The sequence below is a fragment of the Molothrus aeneus genome, chromosome 5, assembly GCF_037042795.1.
Source record: "Molothrus aeneus isolate 106 chromosome 5, BPBGC_Maene_1.0, whole genome shotgun sequence".
NCBI classification, from domain to species: Eukaryota; Metazoa; Chordata; class Aves; order Passeriformes; family Icteridae; genus Molothrus; species Molothrus aeneus.
In genome coordinates this window covers 20,189,611-20,208,793 of record NC_089650.1, presented here as the reverse complement: position 1 = coordinate 20,208,793, position 19,183 = coordinate 20,189,611, and the positions used below count along the sequence as shown (strand labels likewise).

Below are 19,183 nucleotides of genomic sequence, written 5' to 3'. Positions count from 1 at the left end.
TGCCTGGCTCTTTGTCCCCTTCAACTCCTGGCTCACCATCCATTGCAGAGCAAGCTACTCTCACTGCTCCCTGCCATCAAGTCCTGTTTGAAGTACAATACCTCTTGTAGAAAGACTTTCAGTCTTTGAGGGATAGAGAGCTTAGCAGGCAGTTTCTACTCAGGTTGTTCCCACTGTTAATTATCTCTCCTTGAAAATATACGGCTTTTTTTCAGCCTGAATTCGTCTAGCTTGAGTTTCCGACCTTTCCAATCTCATTATGCTTTTTTCTGCTCAATTAAAGAGCTATCTACCACCGCAACCTCCTCCTTCTGATCTACAACTACAGAGAGAGTGATCAAGTAACTTTCCTGATTTCTCTAAGCTTCATTAGTCTCTCACTATGAGGCAAGGCTTCCAAATTTGCCTGAGTCCTTTTTACCATCTTGGTATCCCTTCTCCAAATGTGGGTTTCAGATTTGGATACAGTGTTCCTGAAATAGTGACCCTGAAGATAACCAGAGACAGCCTCACTTCTCACTTCCAGTTGCTGTTCTGGAGGTCATTCAAGAACTGTTCCACTTAGCTACCACATTCCTCAGGATGCCAACATGTCTCTGTTTTTCCACAAATAACACCACAAACTGGCATAAAGTTCAAAATAAAAACTGGCAAGTTCTCAGAAGTGGGAGTAAATTTTCTGCAGAATCTGCTTTTAGGTTTCTCACCAACAGTAGGACCCAAGCAAATAAGACTGTTTGAGCCATTGTACCTGAGCCTTCCTGGACCTCTTGGAATTGATCAAACTCCTCCATGTTTGAAGAACTCTGATCTTCATCTGAGTATGACCGGTTGGCATCACCCTGGAACACAGAGATTTAGAAGTTGGAAACTCAAACACAAAAGACCATTTGTTTTTGTCTTTCATTTCTGGAACAACTGCAAAATTGTCCTTGGCAGTCAGGCATCGTGTGAGCACTGGAAAGAGTCTTCTGTGATCTGGGATGGCTGAAAGACTGCACTGCTTCTTTGGATGGATAAAGGGCTCACCCTAAGGTAGGTTCTGTTGTGTTACGCAGAACAGAAATTGTGAATGGCCTTCCAGAGAGCCTCTTTCCTTGCAAGGAATAACACTCATTTTTTTTCTTTTGCTTAGTGGAATACTACCCTAACAAGGATTATTTCATGAGTGAAATTAAAGAGGGGTGATATTTTCTAAGTCCTTCAGTCCAGTACCCTCAAAGTGTCACAAAGGATCCCTTTTTAGCACCTCTATTCCTCTTCTGATGAAGACTTGGTGGCAGCTCACCTCAGCCTGGAATCCCTCCACAAGAATGGCCACCAGAAGATTGAAGAGTACATAATTCCCAAATGTCATGAGAGCCACAAAGTAGAGGGAAGCCCATGGTGAGGTGGAGGCCATGCCATTATAGAGTACAACATTCCAGTCCTCCTGGGTTAGGATCTGCAAGAGAGGACGAGAAACTCAGAAAACATGATGGAAGAGCATGAAGCATATTCCCAGAAAAGGACAGTCAGAGAATACACATCAGGACCAGACCAGGCCTCTGACCTTCCCCATTAACACACACCCACTGTCACTGTCCAGCTCTTAGCTGAGCAAGAAGAAACAAGAACAGCCATTAGGACAGTCATGTGCTGAGGTGAGAGCGTTAAACTTGGGAGTTGCCTCAGCAGGAGTGACCTTTGCACACTGTCTTCTAGGAAAGAGGAAGGTCCCCTATTGAGATATACACCAGGTGCTTGGTTCCAATATGCAATTGTTCTTCCTCCACAACCTTTTGTGCTGTCAGGAGTCAGTGCAGTGCTCCTCAGTGAGGAACAAGCATCTCCTGATCCTCTTCACTTTGCCCTGGCCCACCCATAGAGAGCAAAGTGGGCTCACCTGGAAGACGGTGACGATGGCCCACAGCAGGGAGTCAAAATTCTTCCGGTCAGGAACTGTATCTCCTGTGTCTGTCCTGAGGCTGAACTTGCAACCAAAGATGTGCATTCCTAGGATGCTTTGGAACAAGATGATGTCAAATATAAATATTTCTGCTACCACAATGAACTCATCAGAGTAATTATCTTCTCATGAAAATCTAATGCAACATCACAGAAGCAAGGGGTACAGCAACACAATCAGACCACTAGGAGCTATCTGTGAAGAAGGAACTACATATTGCAACCCTGTAGGTGACCAAAAAATTTGCTTTCCATCTCTTCTGACTCAGAGCCCATATATTCCCTCCAACCTGTCAGTCAGATCTGTCCTTTCTATTGTCCTTTTTGCTCTCATATGTCTTCATCTTGCTATCAGGGCATCCATGGCATGCACAGACAAACTTTCTTGGTTGCTTCCTGCTGCTCTTCTGCCAGAATCAGCTTCCAGACTGAACTGTTGCCGTAGCTAGTCCTGATTAGCAGGAGACTTCACCTATCCTGTAATGGGACATTATGCTCAATGTCTGCATTTGCTGGCAGTATTTCACCACCCTGTCCAGGCCAAAATCCTCAGCTGCTGAATCCAATTTAAGGCAGGAGCAAGTTCAGTCCTTATGAAAAAATAAATATTTGTCAGTACTGTCTTGGCCTGGAGCAAAGGGCAAGATGAGTTATGCAGTCATGCTCTGAAGCTGCTGTCCCCATGAGCCACACAGTGCCACTCCAGAACACTGCTGCCTGCTCACCTGAATATGAAGATGAAGAGCATGAGGAGCATGCAGAAGGTGGCTACGTTGTCCATAGTCTTCATCAGCACCACCAGCTGTCGGCGCAGCGCCGGCATGAAGCGCACCAGCTTCAGCACGCGGAGCAGGCGGAATGTCCTCAGCACGGACAGGCCCCCGTCTGCCTGGCCAATGATCTCCCAGATGCTGTGGTCCAGACAGGCATGGCAAGGATGAGGCACAAAACAAAATACAAGTGAGCAAACAGAAGAAAACAAGGAATAACAAGGCTAAGTCTTCACTTTGGCATTGGCAGTACATAGGAATATGCCCCTTGTTGACGGAGTGACAAAACTATCTTTCATTCCCTCAAAAAGGAAATAAGCCTAGAAGTTTCTCTCCTCAATTAGGTGAAAAGATATCTCATAGGACCTGGGGGACTTCACCTCAAACTTAAGGATAGCTAAATGGACAGGAGCCAAAAAGTCCCGCCTGAGCAATTTACTAGAAAAAGAAGAGAACAAAGAAACTAATCGCTTTTGTGAGGTGTTTTACCAGGGGCAGGAGGACCTCTTGCACCTGGCTCAGTTTTTCTCTGTAAAGAAAACATTATTTTGTCTTTTACTAAAACCTTTTTGTTTCCAACACTACCACAGAAGCCATCCTGCTGATTTTATGCCTTCTAAGGTAACTGAGCTACCTTGGGTGTGAAATAGGTCTCCAAGAGCTTATGAAACCTGGCTCAAGGAGACCCCTATTTCTGCAGTACAAAGGGATGAGAAAGAAAATCTGTCTGAGCAAGGCAGAAGTATGAACTACAGGCTTATCCTTGAATGATGAAAGCTGCATTTATTCCTTAAGAACATGAATGTGGCAGTACATGTTGCAGGAATTAAGAAAGGCTTGCAGCATCAAATTCCAGCAAGACAAGTTCTTCTATCACACTTTAAACCTTTGTAACATCTTCAATTTGTGCATTTTCGAAATATTTCACAGCTAACATTTGTTGTGAACTTAACAAGGCAGTTGCAACTGCCTCCACTCCACAGAGGAGAGAACTAAGGGACAAAAATGTTGTGTGGCTTCCATAGCACTAACACCAAGCATTGGGAAAAGACATCTTGGTCTCCCAGTCCTTGGCCTTGCGCATCAGCCCAGCTCCTCTCAGTGTAGCTGCTAAATCCTTTTTGAAATACTCTGCAAGCTTTGTGGTACTCTTTTCTGTGCATATTTCAGCTGATCCCCAAGGCCCTTGTCACCTGATGATGACGATGATACTGTCAAAGATGTTGTAGGGGTTGCGAAGGTAATCAAAGAGACCAAAAGCAGCAAGTTTCAGGATCATCTCCAGGGCAAACATGCTTGTGAAGACAACATTGCTGATCTCCAAGATGTTGGTCAATTCCTCTGGCTAGAGAGAATGCAAATTCAGAGAGTCAGAACTGAAAGAGCCCTGAAATTATGGGAAATAAAGTGTTACCATTCCCAGGGAACAGGGTTTGCAGGGAGTTGCAAATTTCCCTGGGTGAGACTAGAGCGGAGCTGGACAGCGACACTTGCACTCCAATTCCTGTGCAGATTTGCTACCTTCATCATAGATTCAATCTCTAACAACTTTTTTTACTAGAGAAAATCAGAGGCCCCACAGCCATTCACACAGCCAAGGCTGACCAAGCATCTCCTACATCCCACCTCAGATCCCGTCCCCCGGGCTAAAGGCAGGGCAAAGAACTTATTTTGGGTAAAGAACTTATTTTGGGCAAAGAACTTGAGTATTTCTTGAATGAGAGCAAAATTGGCTCATTTGCAGTCAACCTCTTCCTTCAAGAATTTCTTCCTCTGAGGTTTCCACAGGTAGCTGGTGCTTTTTTTTTTCCTGAAATTTTGAAAACATTTAAATGACTGGAAAGCAGTTCTCCATTTTCCTCTAAATATCACTGCACTAATCTGCCCCTTTCCTCCCTATTTTTTCACTTCCCCATTTTTCTCTCCCCCTTTCCCCACTAAACCCTTGTATGCATTAGTTTCCTGGTCTTGCTCCATCAGTCTTATGCCTCTATCCTCAGAGTCGTCTCAATAATTACCCAAGAAAATATCAAACTAGACAAGACAACAGCAAGGAGGACCACACTGCTAAAACCTATCTGTAAGGGACAGGGAGAGAAGAACAGGGTGAAGAATACAGAGAAATGGACAGGAAGAGGAGAAAGGCAAGTGCACAAGGTGAAAAATCCAAGAATGACACAAGATGACTGTTGAAAAATAAAGAGGATGCATCTTCCTTTGCATTGGTCTGAGCTCTGCCTGACCACCAAGCCACTCTTTTAAGCATCACATAAAATGGATGGGAACAAGAAAACTGCAAATGCCTGTTGTAGAGAGCAAGAGAGGACAGACATTCCTGGCCCTGTGGAAACAAAAAAGTGAGTCCCTGCAGGTCAGAGTCAATATTTTTAACTCAGTGCCCACAAGGAAGGGAAGTCATGGTCTCTCCCCATGGTCTGCAAAATTGCTGTTTTGCTGAAGGGCGGCCCTTGCCTTGGCCATGCCTGTTACCTATACAGCTGGTGGAAAGGGAAGTGAGGGAGGAATGCAGTTCTGTTTCTGGCTCTCTGCCTGAAGCTGGAGTCTGCTTTAACCCCTGCTCTGAGGCCCCCAGGGGCCAGTATCCTTCCAGGGGAACAACTGATCTGGAAACTGCTCCTCACAGCTCTGGCTTCCCATGCCCTTTGTTAATTTCTTGCACTCCTCATTGCAGCTTTTTATTAAAATAGTCCATGTCTTTAAAATGAAAAAAGTGGAGATGGATCAATTTCCATCCATAGTTACATCTGAAAAGCAAAACCACCCTGAAAATGATGGAGAAAAGAGTGGAGATGAGAGAAGAGAGAGAAGGAATGAACAAGTGCATGTGGGAAGGGAGAGGTGAAGATCACTTCACTGAGACCCAGCAGTAACAGTTGCTGAGAACACGAGGTCTATATGTTAAACTGAGATGCCAATTTCAGTCTGAATCAAACCATTATGTCAGTGAAAATAAGCAATGCAAAAAAACAACAGGTTATGATGGTGGGCTTATTCTCCGCTCTGCTTTCCATACATTCTCTCATGCTTTTGTAGGGAGCAACTGATGTTTGAAAAACCATGCTTGCATCTTGCTTGTGGAAAAGGTCACCTGCTCCTCTGTCTCTCCTTCCCTCCTTGACATCTGTTTCTCTAGTCAATCCTCACCTGTTAATCTGTTTCTAATGGACCATCATTCAGCCACAGCAAAGCATCCTTCCTAAACAGAGGAACAGGAAAGACTAGGCAGAGAAAGACAGAAAGAAGGGATAAGCAGAGATAAAAGCAGAAAAAGAGAAATCAAAAAACAAAGCTGGAAAAAAATTAAACTGACTAGCACCCACAAGAAGTAGAGAATGAAAGAGTTGTTTTAAATAGTGTAGCAAAGAAGTAAATGCTGGGAAAGGAAGATCAACACAAAAGAAATTAACTCAGGAGAAAAAAAAAGAGGTGATAAACAGGAGCCAGATGGAGAAGCACTAAGGCAGATCCAGCATTGCAGCCGTTTCTGGAGATGGAGCTAATTTGTCAGAGTGCAAAGAGCCATCAGCTAGAGGCCAAGGCTGCAGGGTGGGGCTCACCGGGGTTGTGTCCTGTGTGGCAATGTCCTTGTTCCTAGGGCGGTGTGGCTGGGAGTGACAATGGACGAGGCAGGTGTCTGGGACCCTTCTCTGGCCAGGGAAGTGAGAACTCGATGAAGAGGACAAGCAAAGGGGAAAATCGGTTCTCTCCTTTTCTTCCTACCAACACATGGGCTCTCCAACACGGTGGATGTGTCACCTTGCAATTGTGAGGTCTCCCCGGGCTTCCACAGACAGCATTCAGGCATTCAGCATCTGAACCCTTCCTCCTCCCAGGTTTACCTAGAAACTGTACATTGAAGAATCTCCAAGGAAAGAACTGAGCTCAAGGCTACTTTAGTCCAAGGAAAAGAAAGGAACACCAGAAATCTCCCCACAAGCAGTCTGTTCACATTGCCAAGACAGGACAGACTGATTTACCCATCACACTAGAAGTGGAACTTGAACATAATTATGGGAGCTGAGTATTGGGGTAAGGAGGATGGCTTGAAGGGGCAGAGATCCCAGGGGGCAAGGCATGTCCAGAGCCAGTGTTTTAACCAGAATGGTTAATCTATCCTGTGTATGGATCTCTTTCCCAATCCATGAAACAATCTAATTCACATCTTTGTGGGATAAAGTCCTCCATCTCTAACAATGTTCATCAAGTACTGAGAGTAAAAGATATGATTCAGATTTATTTCAGCACTCCTGTCCCATGATCAGAAACTAGAACTGGGGCAATAGAGGACAGCAGCTCAGCTTTTTTCTCCCTTTCAATTTCTTACTAACTTTGGAGCTCTTTTGCCAGATTTGACTGAAAATATAATTAGTCCATTATCTAGCAACAGACAGAAACTCCTGCATCATAGGAAAGGCTAAGAAAATACAGATCCCCATGAAGCAGAAAAAAGTTTCTCCTAACCAGGAATAAATTTGCAACTGTCTAGAAACTGAAGAGTAATTGATGTGACCTATGGAGACCAGCCCTACTGAACCTACACATCACCGCCTCTGTGATGAGATCACGAAAAAGAAATATTCCATAAAGAGATCTCTCCACGCCTGTCTATTTTTACTCACAATTTCAAAATCACTTGGCAATAATTAGAAGAGCCATAAAAATCAGCTATAGAACATACCAAATTTTACATAAGTTTAATCATCACCCCACAACCAATGCAGGATTACATGATTGGTTCTACAAGGTTCTACAAGGCTGAGGTAGCGTGGTTTCATCACCACTCCAGGGAGACTGTTCCATCCTCACTAAACGTCAGTATGATGAGCTGGCTTGGACATTTGCTGAATGTTTCTGACAAGGAGCAAATGACAAAAAGAGAAGCAATAACTGTAAAATACAAACTTGCGAATGCAATAAATGCTGGTATAAAGTGAAATCACACAGGCTAAAGGATATGAGGGTACTGATCCACAGGATGGATCTAGTTAGGAAACAGGGGATCATCATCTAATCCACACAGAGAGACCTCATAAAATACTGATATGATGTATGAAGGAAAACTGTAAGTAGATTCTGGAGAAGATAAACCAAGTCACTCAGCTGTCTAAAATGGCTGCTAATGGCAGAGAGGCTTGAATCCAACAGGCCATTCAAGAAATACATGATGAGAAAGGCAGTCTGGGAGATTCAGCTGGGACAAGATTTTCATTCTCATGCTGAGTAAGGGAGAAAAATCAGCAGCACCAGACCCACTGTGAATATTAAGAAAAAAATAAGCCTCTTAAAAGAATTCTTCTGGACAGCCACAAGAATCTAATATTTTCTACACTGGATTTTAAAAATAGACATTTCCAAATAGAGGCAGATCTGAAGAACTGCTAAAACTATTTCAAGCAGGGCAAAGCTTGAAATGATGGGGCTTGGCTTATGCAATGTCTCAGCAATATCTAAAGGCCTAATACTGAGAATATTACATGGGATATTGCAAACTGATGGATTTAAATAAACATAGCTATTTACAAATGATATCTTGTTATAAGATCATGGATTAAAAATGACTCATAGAAATTCAGTTTCTCCTAAAATGAGTTGATTTCCCTCACAAGAAATATATATGCAGATGGAAGCTGCCTTGGCCACACAATTAGGAGTGGATGAATAAGCCAAACTAAGCCAAATTCCAAGGTCATTTGAATATGAGTAAAGGTATTTGAGTTGTTGAGGTTAAGTCTCCTGGAAGAAAACCACCATGAATATTAAACCCCTGAATTATAACAAACAGTTTAAATTCATGTCTTTCTGTCTGTTGGTCAAGACAGGGCAACACTCATGCATGTGCTCTGTCCCCTGAGTTCCTGTGTTTATAAGCCTGAAACTTGTGCCTCACCCCTTAACCTGATGGCTGTGGGTGCTTTGCTGGTGAACAGCCCATAAAAAAGTGGAGTGCCAAGTTGCTGACACACATGCCATGAGCTGCCCAGCCAGGAATGTCCCCAGAGAGTGGCTGGGCTTGTGATAGCTCATGTACCAGAAAATAAAAGCTCAAGAGGTCTCTACAGGCATTAGCTCTGGGTCAGAAGATATCACATGATGAAATAGCTGAAACAACAGAAGCTTCTTCAATCATAGGATGGTGTCACCCTGCAAATCACAGATCCTGCTGGGCAGAGGGGCTTTGCTGGATTTCGTTCTGTGAAAATTTGTGGTTTTTGGAGAAAAGATAACAGGGAAAAGAGAAAGAAAGGAGAAATAAGTAGGCAATGAAGCACCAGCCGAAGATGTACTGATGGCGTGGTTTGAAAAAAACTTGAGGAGACCAAAGGGAGGTACAAATGTCTGTGTGCTTCTGAGTTAACTGCTGACAGAAAAGAACCCAAAATTCGTGGTATGGTATGAATATGTTTTAGTTTTGTGCCAGGATAACAGAATTCAGTACACATTTTGAATAAACAGGCTGCACCACATTTTTCAGTTATGATCAGTTTGGCTGACAGCTCTTCTGGTAGAAACAGCATGCAGGGTCATAAGCTTTTCCCAACTACTTATGGATAAAAAGTGATAGTACAATTTTGAGGACTGTCATTAAGGACCTGCTACAAGAAACCCCAAGGCTGCAGAGGCAGATCCTACTCTGCTGCAGGCTGTACAAACACAGCAGAGGCATCCTAGAAGGGCTTAAATCTGCACATACAATAGCCAGAACATGAGAGCGAATTCTCTATCTCCAGCTCAAGTATTCTTCTGTCAAACTATTATTCACGCTGTGTCCATTAAACCAGGATGAACAATGGCCCTTCCTGCTTAGTGATCACATCTTTAAAATACCAGTGGGCAGTTTTCAAATTGTCCTGGGCTCCAGCCCTTAGTCATCTCTCTGCTACGTGATAAATACTTTGCTCTTTTTTATCTATTTCCATGAGTCAACCCCTCCAGCGTCTTCTTCATTCTCCTCTCTTCTGGGCTCCTGCCAGTATTTTTCTGGTACTGAAGCAGCCAGTGCAGTTTTGAATTCTGGGATCAAATTAAGGTGTCACAGCCTTGTATCAGAAACTAGCTGGGCTTTGAAAATTGGTTTAAAGCTTGAAACGTGGGTGGGATCCAGACATCTGAGGCTTCAAATACTGCCTCAGACACTGTGTTGCCTCAAACAGGGAATTTAAGATACTCTGGGTCGGAAGGTATCTTCATCCTGATACAGCACAAGACAAATCTGAGTGCCTTGCTTGAACTGGGCTCCTTGCCTGTCTCTTTGCTGCCTGAGATTGTGCTCAGGACCAGACTTCACCATGGCCCCAGAGCTTCAATACAGTCAGCAACTCAGTAGTGCAGGAATCTCTTATTTTGTGATCTGGGTAGACACATGGAGTGAATCTTGGTCACATTCAGACTGGCAGGATAGATCTGAGATGTGGATGTTCTGCATGGACTGTTCAATGCAAAGTGCAGCAGAGCTACCAACCAGCAATGCAGATGCAAGGTCATGGGCATGCTTAACCCCCTCTGACACCGGCACTGCACACCACAGTGTAGACACAGTCTCTGTCTCCCAGCTATAAAATGAGGGCACACAATTCCTCTCCATCTCACAGGTCTGTCATTAGGATAAAGTATACGGCTGACTCAGAGCTGCCTGCAAACTACTGGTGTGAAAGTCAAGCCTGTGCCCACACCTGCTGCTTGTGTCTGACATATCTATCACTTCTTACTCTCAGGGCAAAGGAAAGGCTCAAGCAGCCTGAGCCCCCAAAGTGACTGGAGATTGGAGGTGGTGTCTTTCCTAGCCTTCTTGTATAGATAGAATGTGCTCAGACATCTCTTAATTAAGTTGGGAAGGCTAGCAAGCTGATGGATTTGAATTGAGATGCTGGTGAAGTGCCTCTGACATCCCCAGAGGGCACATTAAATTAACCACATAGACTAAGGATTCAGTAAGCTAATGAAGAGAGAAACGAGTGAGAGAGATGAGGTAGATGGAAGAGATGAGGATGAGTGAGAAGAGGACAGAATGTGGAGACAGGGCAAAAAAGAAACAGTGGGATGAATGACCAGGGAGGAGGAAAAGAGAGGCATTGAAAAGAGTTGAGAGGACAATACACAGAGAGAGAGAGAAAGCGATTAAGTACGGTATAAGAAAGCAAGAGACCCTGCAAGATCCTGAGGCTTTCTCCAAAGTCATGCTGGGACCATCTGTGCTGCAGTCTGAGGTCCAAATTGCTCAGTCTCTGCCTCCAAGTTGCATCAACTGCTTAGCAAGGCCATAACCCCCAGCAGGAGGCGGAGTCCACGCTGCCCACCTTGTGCCCTGAGGTGCTTTACCTGTTCGTGGTGCTCAATGCCCATGCTGATGGTGTTCACCAGGATTGCAATCATGATCCCACGGTTGAAATACTTGCTGTCCACAATCACTCGCAGCTTGACCCTCACTTCTCGCCACATGTCACTGCAGAGCTTCAGCCGTCCTCCTTCTTCCAGTTCCTCCTCCTTCTCCAGCGCTGAGGCACCCTGGTCCTCTTGGCTGCCCTCCCCCTCCCCCTCACTGGCCCCTCCATCCTCCTGGTCTGAGCCAGTGCTATCCAGCACTGAGAGCCTTCTGGATGCTTCGTGCTCTGCCCTATGGCATCGGGGGCAGTTGGTGGGATCAGAGGTTGCTGTCACAGCAATGGGCTGGACTAAGCCCTGAGGAGGGCAGCCAAGAGAGTTGTGCTGCTGGCAAAGCCCTGGAAAGAGAAATGGTGCTGCTTAAAGAAGGAGGATATGAAAAAGACATTCAAAGCGGACACCTGCTTGGCTTCTGGGTATTTAGACTGGGTAACTGGGCTTTTTAGCTGCGAGGATGATTAAACACTGACAGATCATCTCAAGGGCAGCAATGGGAGCTGTTGCCATTGGGGGCTCTATGCTGACAGGCTGTGTCTCCAAAACACATGGTACTGTTCAGCTTGCCTGTGCTTAGGCTGAATGGGGTTCATGTCCCTCAGAGAAAGAACTGCTTTGTCTCATGCAGAAATCATAGCTTGAGACTCACGAGCTTGTGTTAAGTGGGACCTGAGGGGAAAAGTGGTCATGAGAGCTGCTTTTGGCCTGAACTGCTACAAGTGGAGTCTGAGAAACTCCAGACAGAACTGAACTCTCTAAATCAGAGAAATTACATTAGCAAAGCATCTCAAGAAGAGGTAACACAGGAACACTTCCCCCGACAGTGTGCACTATGAACCAGAGAAATCTAAATTAGTGTTCCTTGATCCTCCATTTTGGCCTGGAAGATCAAATGGACACTGGGGGAAATGAAGCAATTAATTCATTAACAGAGTGCATGAAGCCTGCAGAAACTTTTCTTCTAGCAAGTAAAGAAAATGAAAGTTTGAGTATGCAAGACACGCTGAAGGAAAATCTGCCTTTTTGGTTGTTAATGGGAGTGTAACTTAGGAAAGGCATCAGCAGGCAGTTAATACTAACTCTATAAAACCATTTTTACAGTGACTTTTCCAGCCAGGAACCCAATTTAAATGATATCTCATGTCTAATTTTATGCAACAGCATGTGCTGCCGTCAAGAGAAATTGTCTCCATCATCCTTGCATATCAACCAGACTTCTTCAGCATCACTCCTTAGGTTCAGGTGACACCTTATTGCTATTCAACACTCTTTGCCTCTCTCTTCAGGTCTGGAAGCAACTCACTTTGGGAGGAGAGGTCTAGGAGACCTGCTGTGCCACCAAGTCAAATCCTTTGCCCCACTTTGTTGTATCCCCTAATTCTTCTTTCTCCCAAACTGCTATCAACACCTGGCTATACCAGACATGGAGCCCTTTACAAGTGCCTTTATCTCTTTATGGTCTCTGGGTTTCAGATCTGAACCTACTGGCCAGCCCTGTTTCATTCCCATTCTTGCTGGTCACCCCCACCTTGCTGCTCTAGTGTGCTGGCCACAGTGCCACGCTCAGTGGCCAATGTTAATTCTAATTCTGTGCTTTATAGGCACAGGTCCTTCTGCAAGCTGGCCCACAGAGACTCTCCCATTCCTGTCACATTTCCACCACTGGCATTTCCAGCTTTACCCACGCAATCCTTACTGTGGTGCCTCTGGCTTTTCCTGTTGCCACCGGGTTTGGCATGGCCAGGCTCCTGCCCGTGGCGCCAGCTCTGCACGCTGTTGTAGAGCCCCAGGGTGCGGCGCTTGGCCTTGCGCAGGATGTGGCAGACGTACTGGAAGATCTCCTCGTAGCAATCTCCCGGCTCCATGTAGCTGGCGACGGTGCTGGAGGACAGGTACCGGGCCCTCTGCTCCTGCATCAGCTGGTGCTCCCGCTGCTTGGTCTCCGAGAACTGCGTGGCGATGACCACCAGGCACAAGTTGATCATGAAGAAGGAGCCCACCTAACAGCAAAGGAGGAGAAGGGACCAATGTCAGCATGAAAAAGAACACGTGGGAGCAGGACTGTAAGAGGAGAGAGGAGGGGAAAGTGACTGGAGGCAGAGGAGTAGGAATCAGTCTGCATATGGAGAAGAGGTTTCAGAGAAAGCCGGGAGTGCATGAGCTTGGTTTTGATAGCTCACTCAACATAATTTCCATTAAGAATTTAAAGCTATGCATTGAAATTCAGGAAATAGGTCCAACTTTCAGCAGGTTTTGGGACCCTTAGCAATCACTTACAAGTTACATACAAACAGTTTGATGAAAACTGGACTATATTTGTGTTAAATAGAAGGTAGGAGACAGATAACCAGTTTGGTTGATTTCTCCTCTACTAATTAATTTACCACTGAAAAAAGCCATTTATAGTCTCCACCTCTTGGAATAAATGTCAGTATTCTCAGATCATTTTATTGACATACTAGTATACTTGGGGCATATTATTGATTTCCGCCATTTGCACCTTAATTCTCCATATAGGCACTTGGAGCTTTCCTGAAATGAGTGAGCTTTTGAAATCCAAAAAGATTTTACAAATAAAATGTGTCCTTTTTTAGAAGGACACTAAGTAGTCTGGTGAAGCCAGGCTTCCTTGCTTATTTTCTATTCTTCTGATACAAGGCATATCATATTAGCTCTTCTTTAACTTGTCCTCTGGCCTACATAGGTTTCTCATTTCAAACACAAAAACTGTAAAAAACGCACTCCCAAGTTCTTAGAAAGAGCAAACGAAATGCCCAAGTTCTCCCTATTCTCCATACAGAAGCCCAAATGTCTACCAGGCTTTAATTTAAAACTTGAATGCTCCCTTCAAACCTCAGTTTTCCTATTTATAAAATGGAGCAAGCATTTCTTTGTGCTGAGAGTTCTAGAGGCAAAATAAACTCACCCTGTGCTATATATCATGAAATTAGAGATTAATTTCCACCAGGAGGTCTATTTGTAGATAGATAGATAGATAGATGGATGGATGGATGATAAATCCTGGGCTTCAATATGATGAGAATTTCATATATAAATGGGCTAGTAACTACATTCAAAATAATTTTCAAAAGCTATGACACCTTGATTGGTGCCTACTCACTGCAGAGCTGTGTCAATAGGGCATTGATAAAATGCAGAGCCTAAACTCTAAACAAGGACTCTGCATCTGCAGTGCTCTGAAACAGACTCTGTGGGGCAGCCCCTGGCAGGAGGTTAAGCACCAGCTCAAGATTTCTGCTTCTTCTGGACCTGTGAGTATCCCTGCCAAGGGGCACCCTGGCACCAGTTTCTCCCACACAGGACCCATCTCCCCGCACTGTCCCTCCTTTGCAAGCAAACAGCTCTGACAGGGAGCAGGATTCAGTCCTGACCTTGTCTTCACATGTCTCCTCTCCTGTAAACCTTTCCAGCAAAAGGGACAGAGCAGGCAAAGGTACTGATAACCTGACCCCAGTGCTTGAGAATGGAAAAAAAATTTATTTCAGCAAGTACCTCAAAGCTTGTTTTACCTATCCAAGCAGCCTTTCCCTCAGTTCATAGCCCTTACTGCCCCCCTGACCAGCTTGCCCTTCTGAGTGACCCTTTCTTTTGGACACAGTTTGCCCTTTGTTCAAAGGGGACGTGTCCCTGCTAGCATCTCAATAACACTTTGAAACACGAAGCTCTTTCCAACCAGATCCAGATTCAACACAAGGACAATAAAGTATCTCACAATAAAGGCCTTTTTTTTCCCTCCCCTCCTCCCCTCAACACCCTTCAAAGCTGTTCTAATTCTGTTTCCCTTCATCACTGAACCCTTCTCTTCTCTTTCCTTCCCCCATATTTCAGCCTATTTTTCCTTCAGCTTCAGCATGCAGCCTTGAAAATTAAAATAATGCCTTGTTCAGATTCCTTTGCCTTCACCCAACATTCTCCCTAGTCTGTGATGTCTTGCATGTTTTATTTTAACTGATGAGCATATTACTGGGAATCCAGATTCTTCTCAGATGCACTCTGCTCAGCAGCATGATCCTCACCTGGGCTTTCCCTTTTGGTTGCGTTCCTCAGCTGGCACTGAGGCAGGCAGGGCAGGGAGGTGGGCACCAGCTGTGTGAGCATTTCTGGAACACCACCTGTGACACTGCCCCATACTCTGCAACCTCCCACAGCTCCCAAACAACAAGCAATTAGGACTTGCCACACCTTCTCTCTGGGCCCCTAGAGGAAGAGCTGAGGGCTGAGATGCCTCACCAGGACTGCACTGTCAACCTAGGGTTGACTCTGGAGAGGGGTTCAGGTTCACATCCCTGAGCCCTGTCCTCACAGGCACTGTTTGCTGCCATCTCCCACCAGATGAACAAAAAGGGGGCAGTGAGAGGTCTGGATATGGGAACTACTCCCCAGTCCTTATTCTTTTAGCTAGAAACATCAAACTCAAAGCAAATTAGCTTGGCTAATCCTTAAAACCACAGGCAAGTCCATAAACTCTCAGTCTCTGCTGAGCTTGGCACTGCCTCCCAGGTAGGAGAAGGACAGGAAGGGTCCCAAAGGCTCCTAATTAAGTGATTCATCTCAGCTGGCTGAGCAGAGAGACAGAAAGAGTCAGAGATGGAGTCAAAGCATTTGAGAGAAGCAGATGGAGACCCTTGATTCCAAGTCCCAACACAGTGTCCTGTTCAGCCCTGAGACTGAGCTGTGCTTTGATAAAGCAGATCCTGGCTTCATTCAGCCCAAAGTTCAAGCCCCACCTCTGCAATATCTGACAAAATCTGACTAGTGCTGCAGATCCTGACTTGTCAATTACTTTTACTGCCTATGCCTGGATATCCAGCTTACCTTCTGAGGCCCATTTGTGTAAGCACAGAGCCCTTCAAGGAGCCCCTGAGTGCTGCAATGCAGATGCCAGTGTAAGAGTTCAGAAGAGCTTGCTCCACTCCAGGAGCCATAGCAGTGGCCAAGTAGCTGGAAAGGTGTCAAAGAGATACCTGGACCTCAAGCAGGAAAACCCAAGTGAAACACTGACCCAAAAGCAGGGAGTAGTCCTTCCTTCATATCATATCCATGATCTCTGGTCAAGGGGGAAGCATTTTAAAATCTGCTGAACACATAAAATGCTTTTCCCAGGTTGTTCTACAAGGCCACTCAGAGTACCATGGTCAGTCAGCATCCTTCCCCTCAGAGAAGCACATCTGTGCAGGATTTCTAACTGTGCTGGGAGTGTATCCAGGTGGTGGAGCCTTCTTCCTGCCATATGAGCAGTAGCAAGTAATGCCCCATGTAGGTGTTTGCAGATATCGTTGTAGGAAAGAAGTCATGGATGAAAGCACAGCTCTAGAGAGAAGCTGCAGAGATCCAGCCCCAGAAGAGTAAGCCTGAGCCAAAGCTAGAATGTGAGTGGAAAAGCAAAGAGTCAGGGCTTAAAATACAACTGTCAGAACAATCCTGCTTAGAAAGCTAGGCCTTCAAAGCATGGAGAAGGAGGGAAGGATAAAGGCTGGAAGGGCTGTACTTCATGAGACTTAAAGAGGGATCATCATTTCTATATGAAGATTAAGATAGAAAATGCAGCCAAATTATATCAAGTTAGACACGGTGGCATTGGTATGTGCTGCAAAAGATGCATCACACACCAAGGAGGTAGCAGGAAGGCTAAATACTTCCTTGGCCTAACTCCACAAAGGTAAAGAAAATATTCCACCTAGCATATGACTCCTTTGTTCTCAGCAGTCCCCAAAGTAACCTGAGAATCATGTTCTCCTGTGTTTGACAGAAATAAACATATATGGCTTCTGCAAATGAGGAGGGAGTGTCTAGAAATGTCAATGACACTCTGCAGTAACATCTCAGGTGGAGTGTTTAATTGAGGGTTTTCGGTGCCTGCAAATGCAGAGACACAGTTTGAATCACTGTGAATCCACATGACGTGAGCCAGCACTAGAAGGATACTTAGAAACCAAAAATACGCTGACAGAATTTATGTAGTTTGAAATGTGGGGGGAAGGGCAGTTTCTGGAACTGGCCTACAAAAGACTGGGTATGTGTGCCCCAGTGCTTAAACACTTACCCTGCACAGTCCTTCCTGGCTCTGGGAGAGACTGGAGTTGTGGGACAAGGAGTAAAGTCTGTGTCTAATTGCATATTCTACAAATTGGGGTATCCTGACCACGCTGATCAAAGTCAGAATGCAGGCGGGTACTAAATATCTATTGCATTGTGGGGTATATGAACAAAATTAATGGGAAAATATTATTTTCTGAACTCCCAAAAAGCACTAGATGTCCAGTTTGCCCTTGAGAACAGAGCCTGTGGAAACTCCCCTCCATCATCCCATGTGCAATCACATCCCTGCACTGTCTCTTTGGGACTCTCCAGCATCAAAGTAAAAGCAACATTCCTTAAGGTATATTTCACCTCTGCTGTCCAGGTTTATGGCTTCAGCCCACAGGGAGTATGTCATATTACTGTTTTTATCTCCTTATTTTGCCCTTGTGAGAATAGAAGTCTGTAAGGCGGGATTTTTTTTAAGTTGTCTGACCTGAATGGGCCAATAGATTTTTTTCTTCTGGGCCGCCCTTCATATGTACAGGCTGCAGAATTTCTCACAGAAATGGATTAAAGTCTGCTTTATCTCAAGCCATTGTATGCCAGCTTGAATGTAAACTGGATCATGTACCAGGTCAGTCTGTTAGTGTTACTGGGTGACTGCTTCTAGAGATCCTATTTCTTGAAGGGCATGGCCCTGTAGCACAAGTGTTGGATGAAGATCAGAGTCCTGGCCAGGTCCATTTATCCAAATGCACGTTGGCCTTGGAAATACATATTGAGGTGCTTACTCAGTGACCTGAAACTAAATTGCATCTACCATGTACAGATTTTATATTTCCTATAATTCATCCTATGTCTTTCCATTTCACTCTTGACTTTGGTCCCCAAGGTGAGCAACGTGCAAGAGCCTTCATAAAAAACTCAATCCTTCCTTGTTAGAAACAGGATATTCCCTCCAAGAAAATGCACTTATGCAAGGGAAGCCTGAGGAACAGGGAGGCAATGGCACCATGTTTCTCAGCTCTCATCCCAGGTGCTGATAATGAATATCCTTGCAGAAAACCAACCTTCAGACTTCATTTGTATAAATCCACAGGGCTTATAAACTGCTTATTAAGTTCTCATTGCTGACACACTTCTCTTTCCATCCTATCATCCACAAGGGACCTCATACAGCCAGTTTCTTTCGGACTCCTGACACTTTTGGAGCAGTAGCTCCTTTTCGTTCATGGTGAGGAAGTAATTCAGCATGACAGACCCCGAATCTAACAAAATGTGAATCTTAGACTCTGAACCTGATAAACCCAGGTGCTGCCAAAAGCTCCTCATTCAACACAGCTCAAAAATTACTCAAGAGCTTAAACTCAATAGAGACCTAGTAGAAGGGCAGAGAAAGAATTGGCTTTTAAGTCAACTGGTTTGAGGAATTTACTTTGCAAGAAGATCTGCCAGTGAGAACATTATTCTACACCAGGCACGTATAACTTTAAAAATCAATCTTAAGTATATTTTTGAGTGAAGGCTAATAACTTGGCTGACAAGTATATATGTGATCCTGCCTCAGACTCTAAAAAAAATCAGACTCTAAAAAAATCAACTAGCTGGATTTTCTGAAATTTCTAGAAGTTTGCTTCCCCAGTATCTATGTTGACCTAAGGCTTGGTTTTTGTCAGCTCTTAGCTTGCATTGCTGACAAACAATTCATCAAACCTTATACTTACGATTATCAACAAGATAAAGTAGATAAAATTGTAGAAGGAATGGGCATCCATCACATAGTACATGATCTCCACCCACCCTTCCAGTGTGATCACCTGCAAAGACAAACAAGAGAAGCAGGAGGGGTAATCCAGAACTCACTCCTCAGTGTATAACAAGCAGATACTGGCAGGATGGGTGCAACCCAAGAAAGGTGAGAAACAACAATTCATTTCAATGAAGCCAAATTTCCATTCTGGGAAATCAGCATGGTACTGCTTGGTGACACTGGCATACTGTCAAAGCCTGTGAGATCATTCTAGTCC

The 19,183-nt window shown here is 44.6% G+C and overlaps 1 protein-coding gene across 1 annotated transcript in view; it reads right to left on the bottom strand.

The window, feature by feature from the left end:
* CACNA1I (calcium voltage-gated channel subunit alpha1 I) overlaps positions 1–19,183 on the bottom strand; it is an 86,852-nt gene that overhangs the window by 30,627 nt on the left and 37,042 nt on the right. Inside the window, exons 6-13 of the mRNA XM_066549587.1 lie at positions 18,881–18,973; positions 12,811–13,114; positions 11,055–11,455; positions 3,911–4,062; positions 2,673–2,858; positions 1,886–2,003; positions 1,289–1,444; positions 752–842 (exon numbers count right to left, since the gene is read on the bottom strand). Of these exons, the coding sequence (XP_066405684.1) occupies positions 752–842; positions 1,289–1,444; positions 1,886–2,003; positions 2,673–2,858; positions 3,911–4,062; positions 11,055–11,455; positions 12,811–13,114; positions 18,881–18,973 (1,501 nt within the window). The remainder of the gene's footprint in view (positions 1–751; positions 843–1,288; positions 1,445–1,885; positions 2,004–2,672; positions 2,859–3,910; positions 4,063–11,054; positions 11,456–12,810; positions 13,115–18,880; positions 18,974–19,183) is intronic.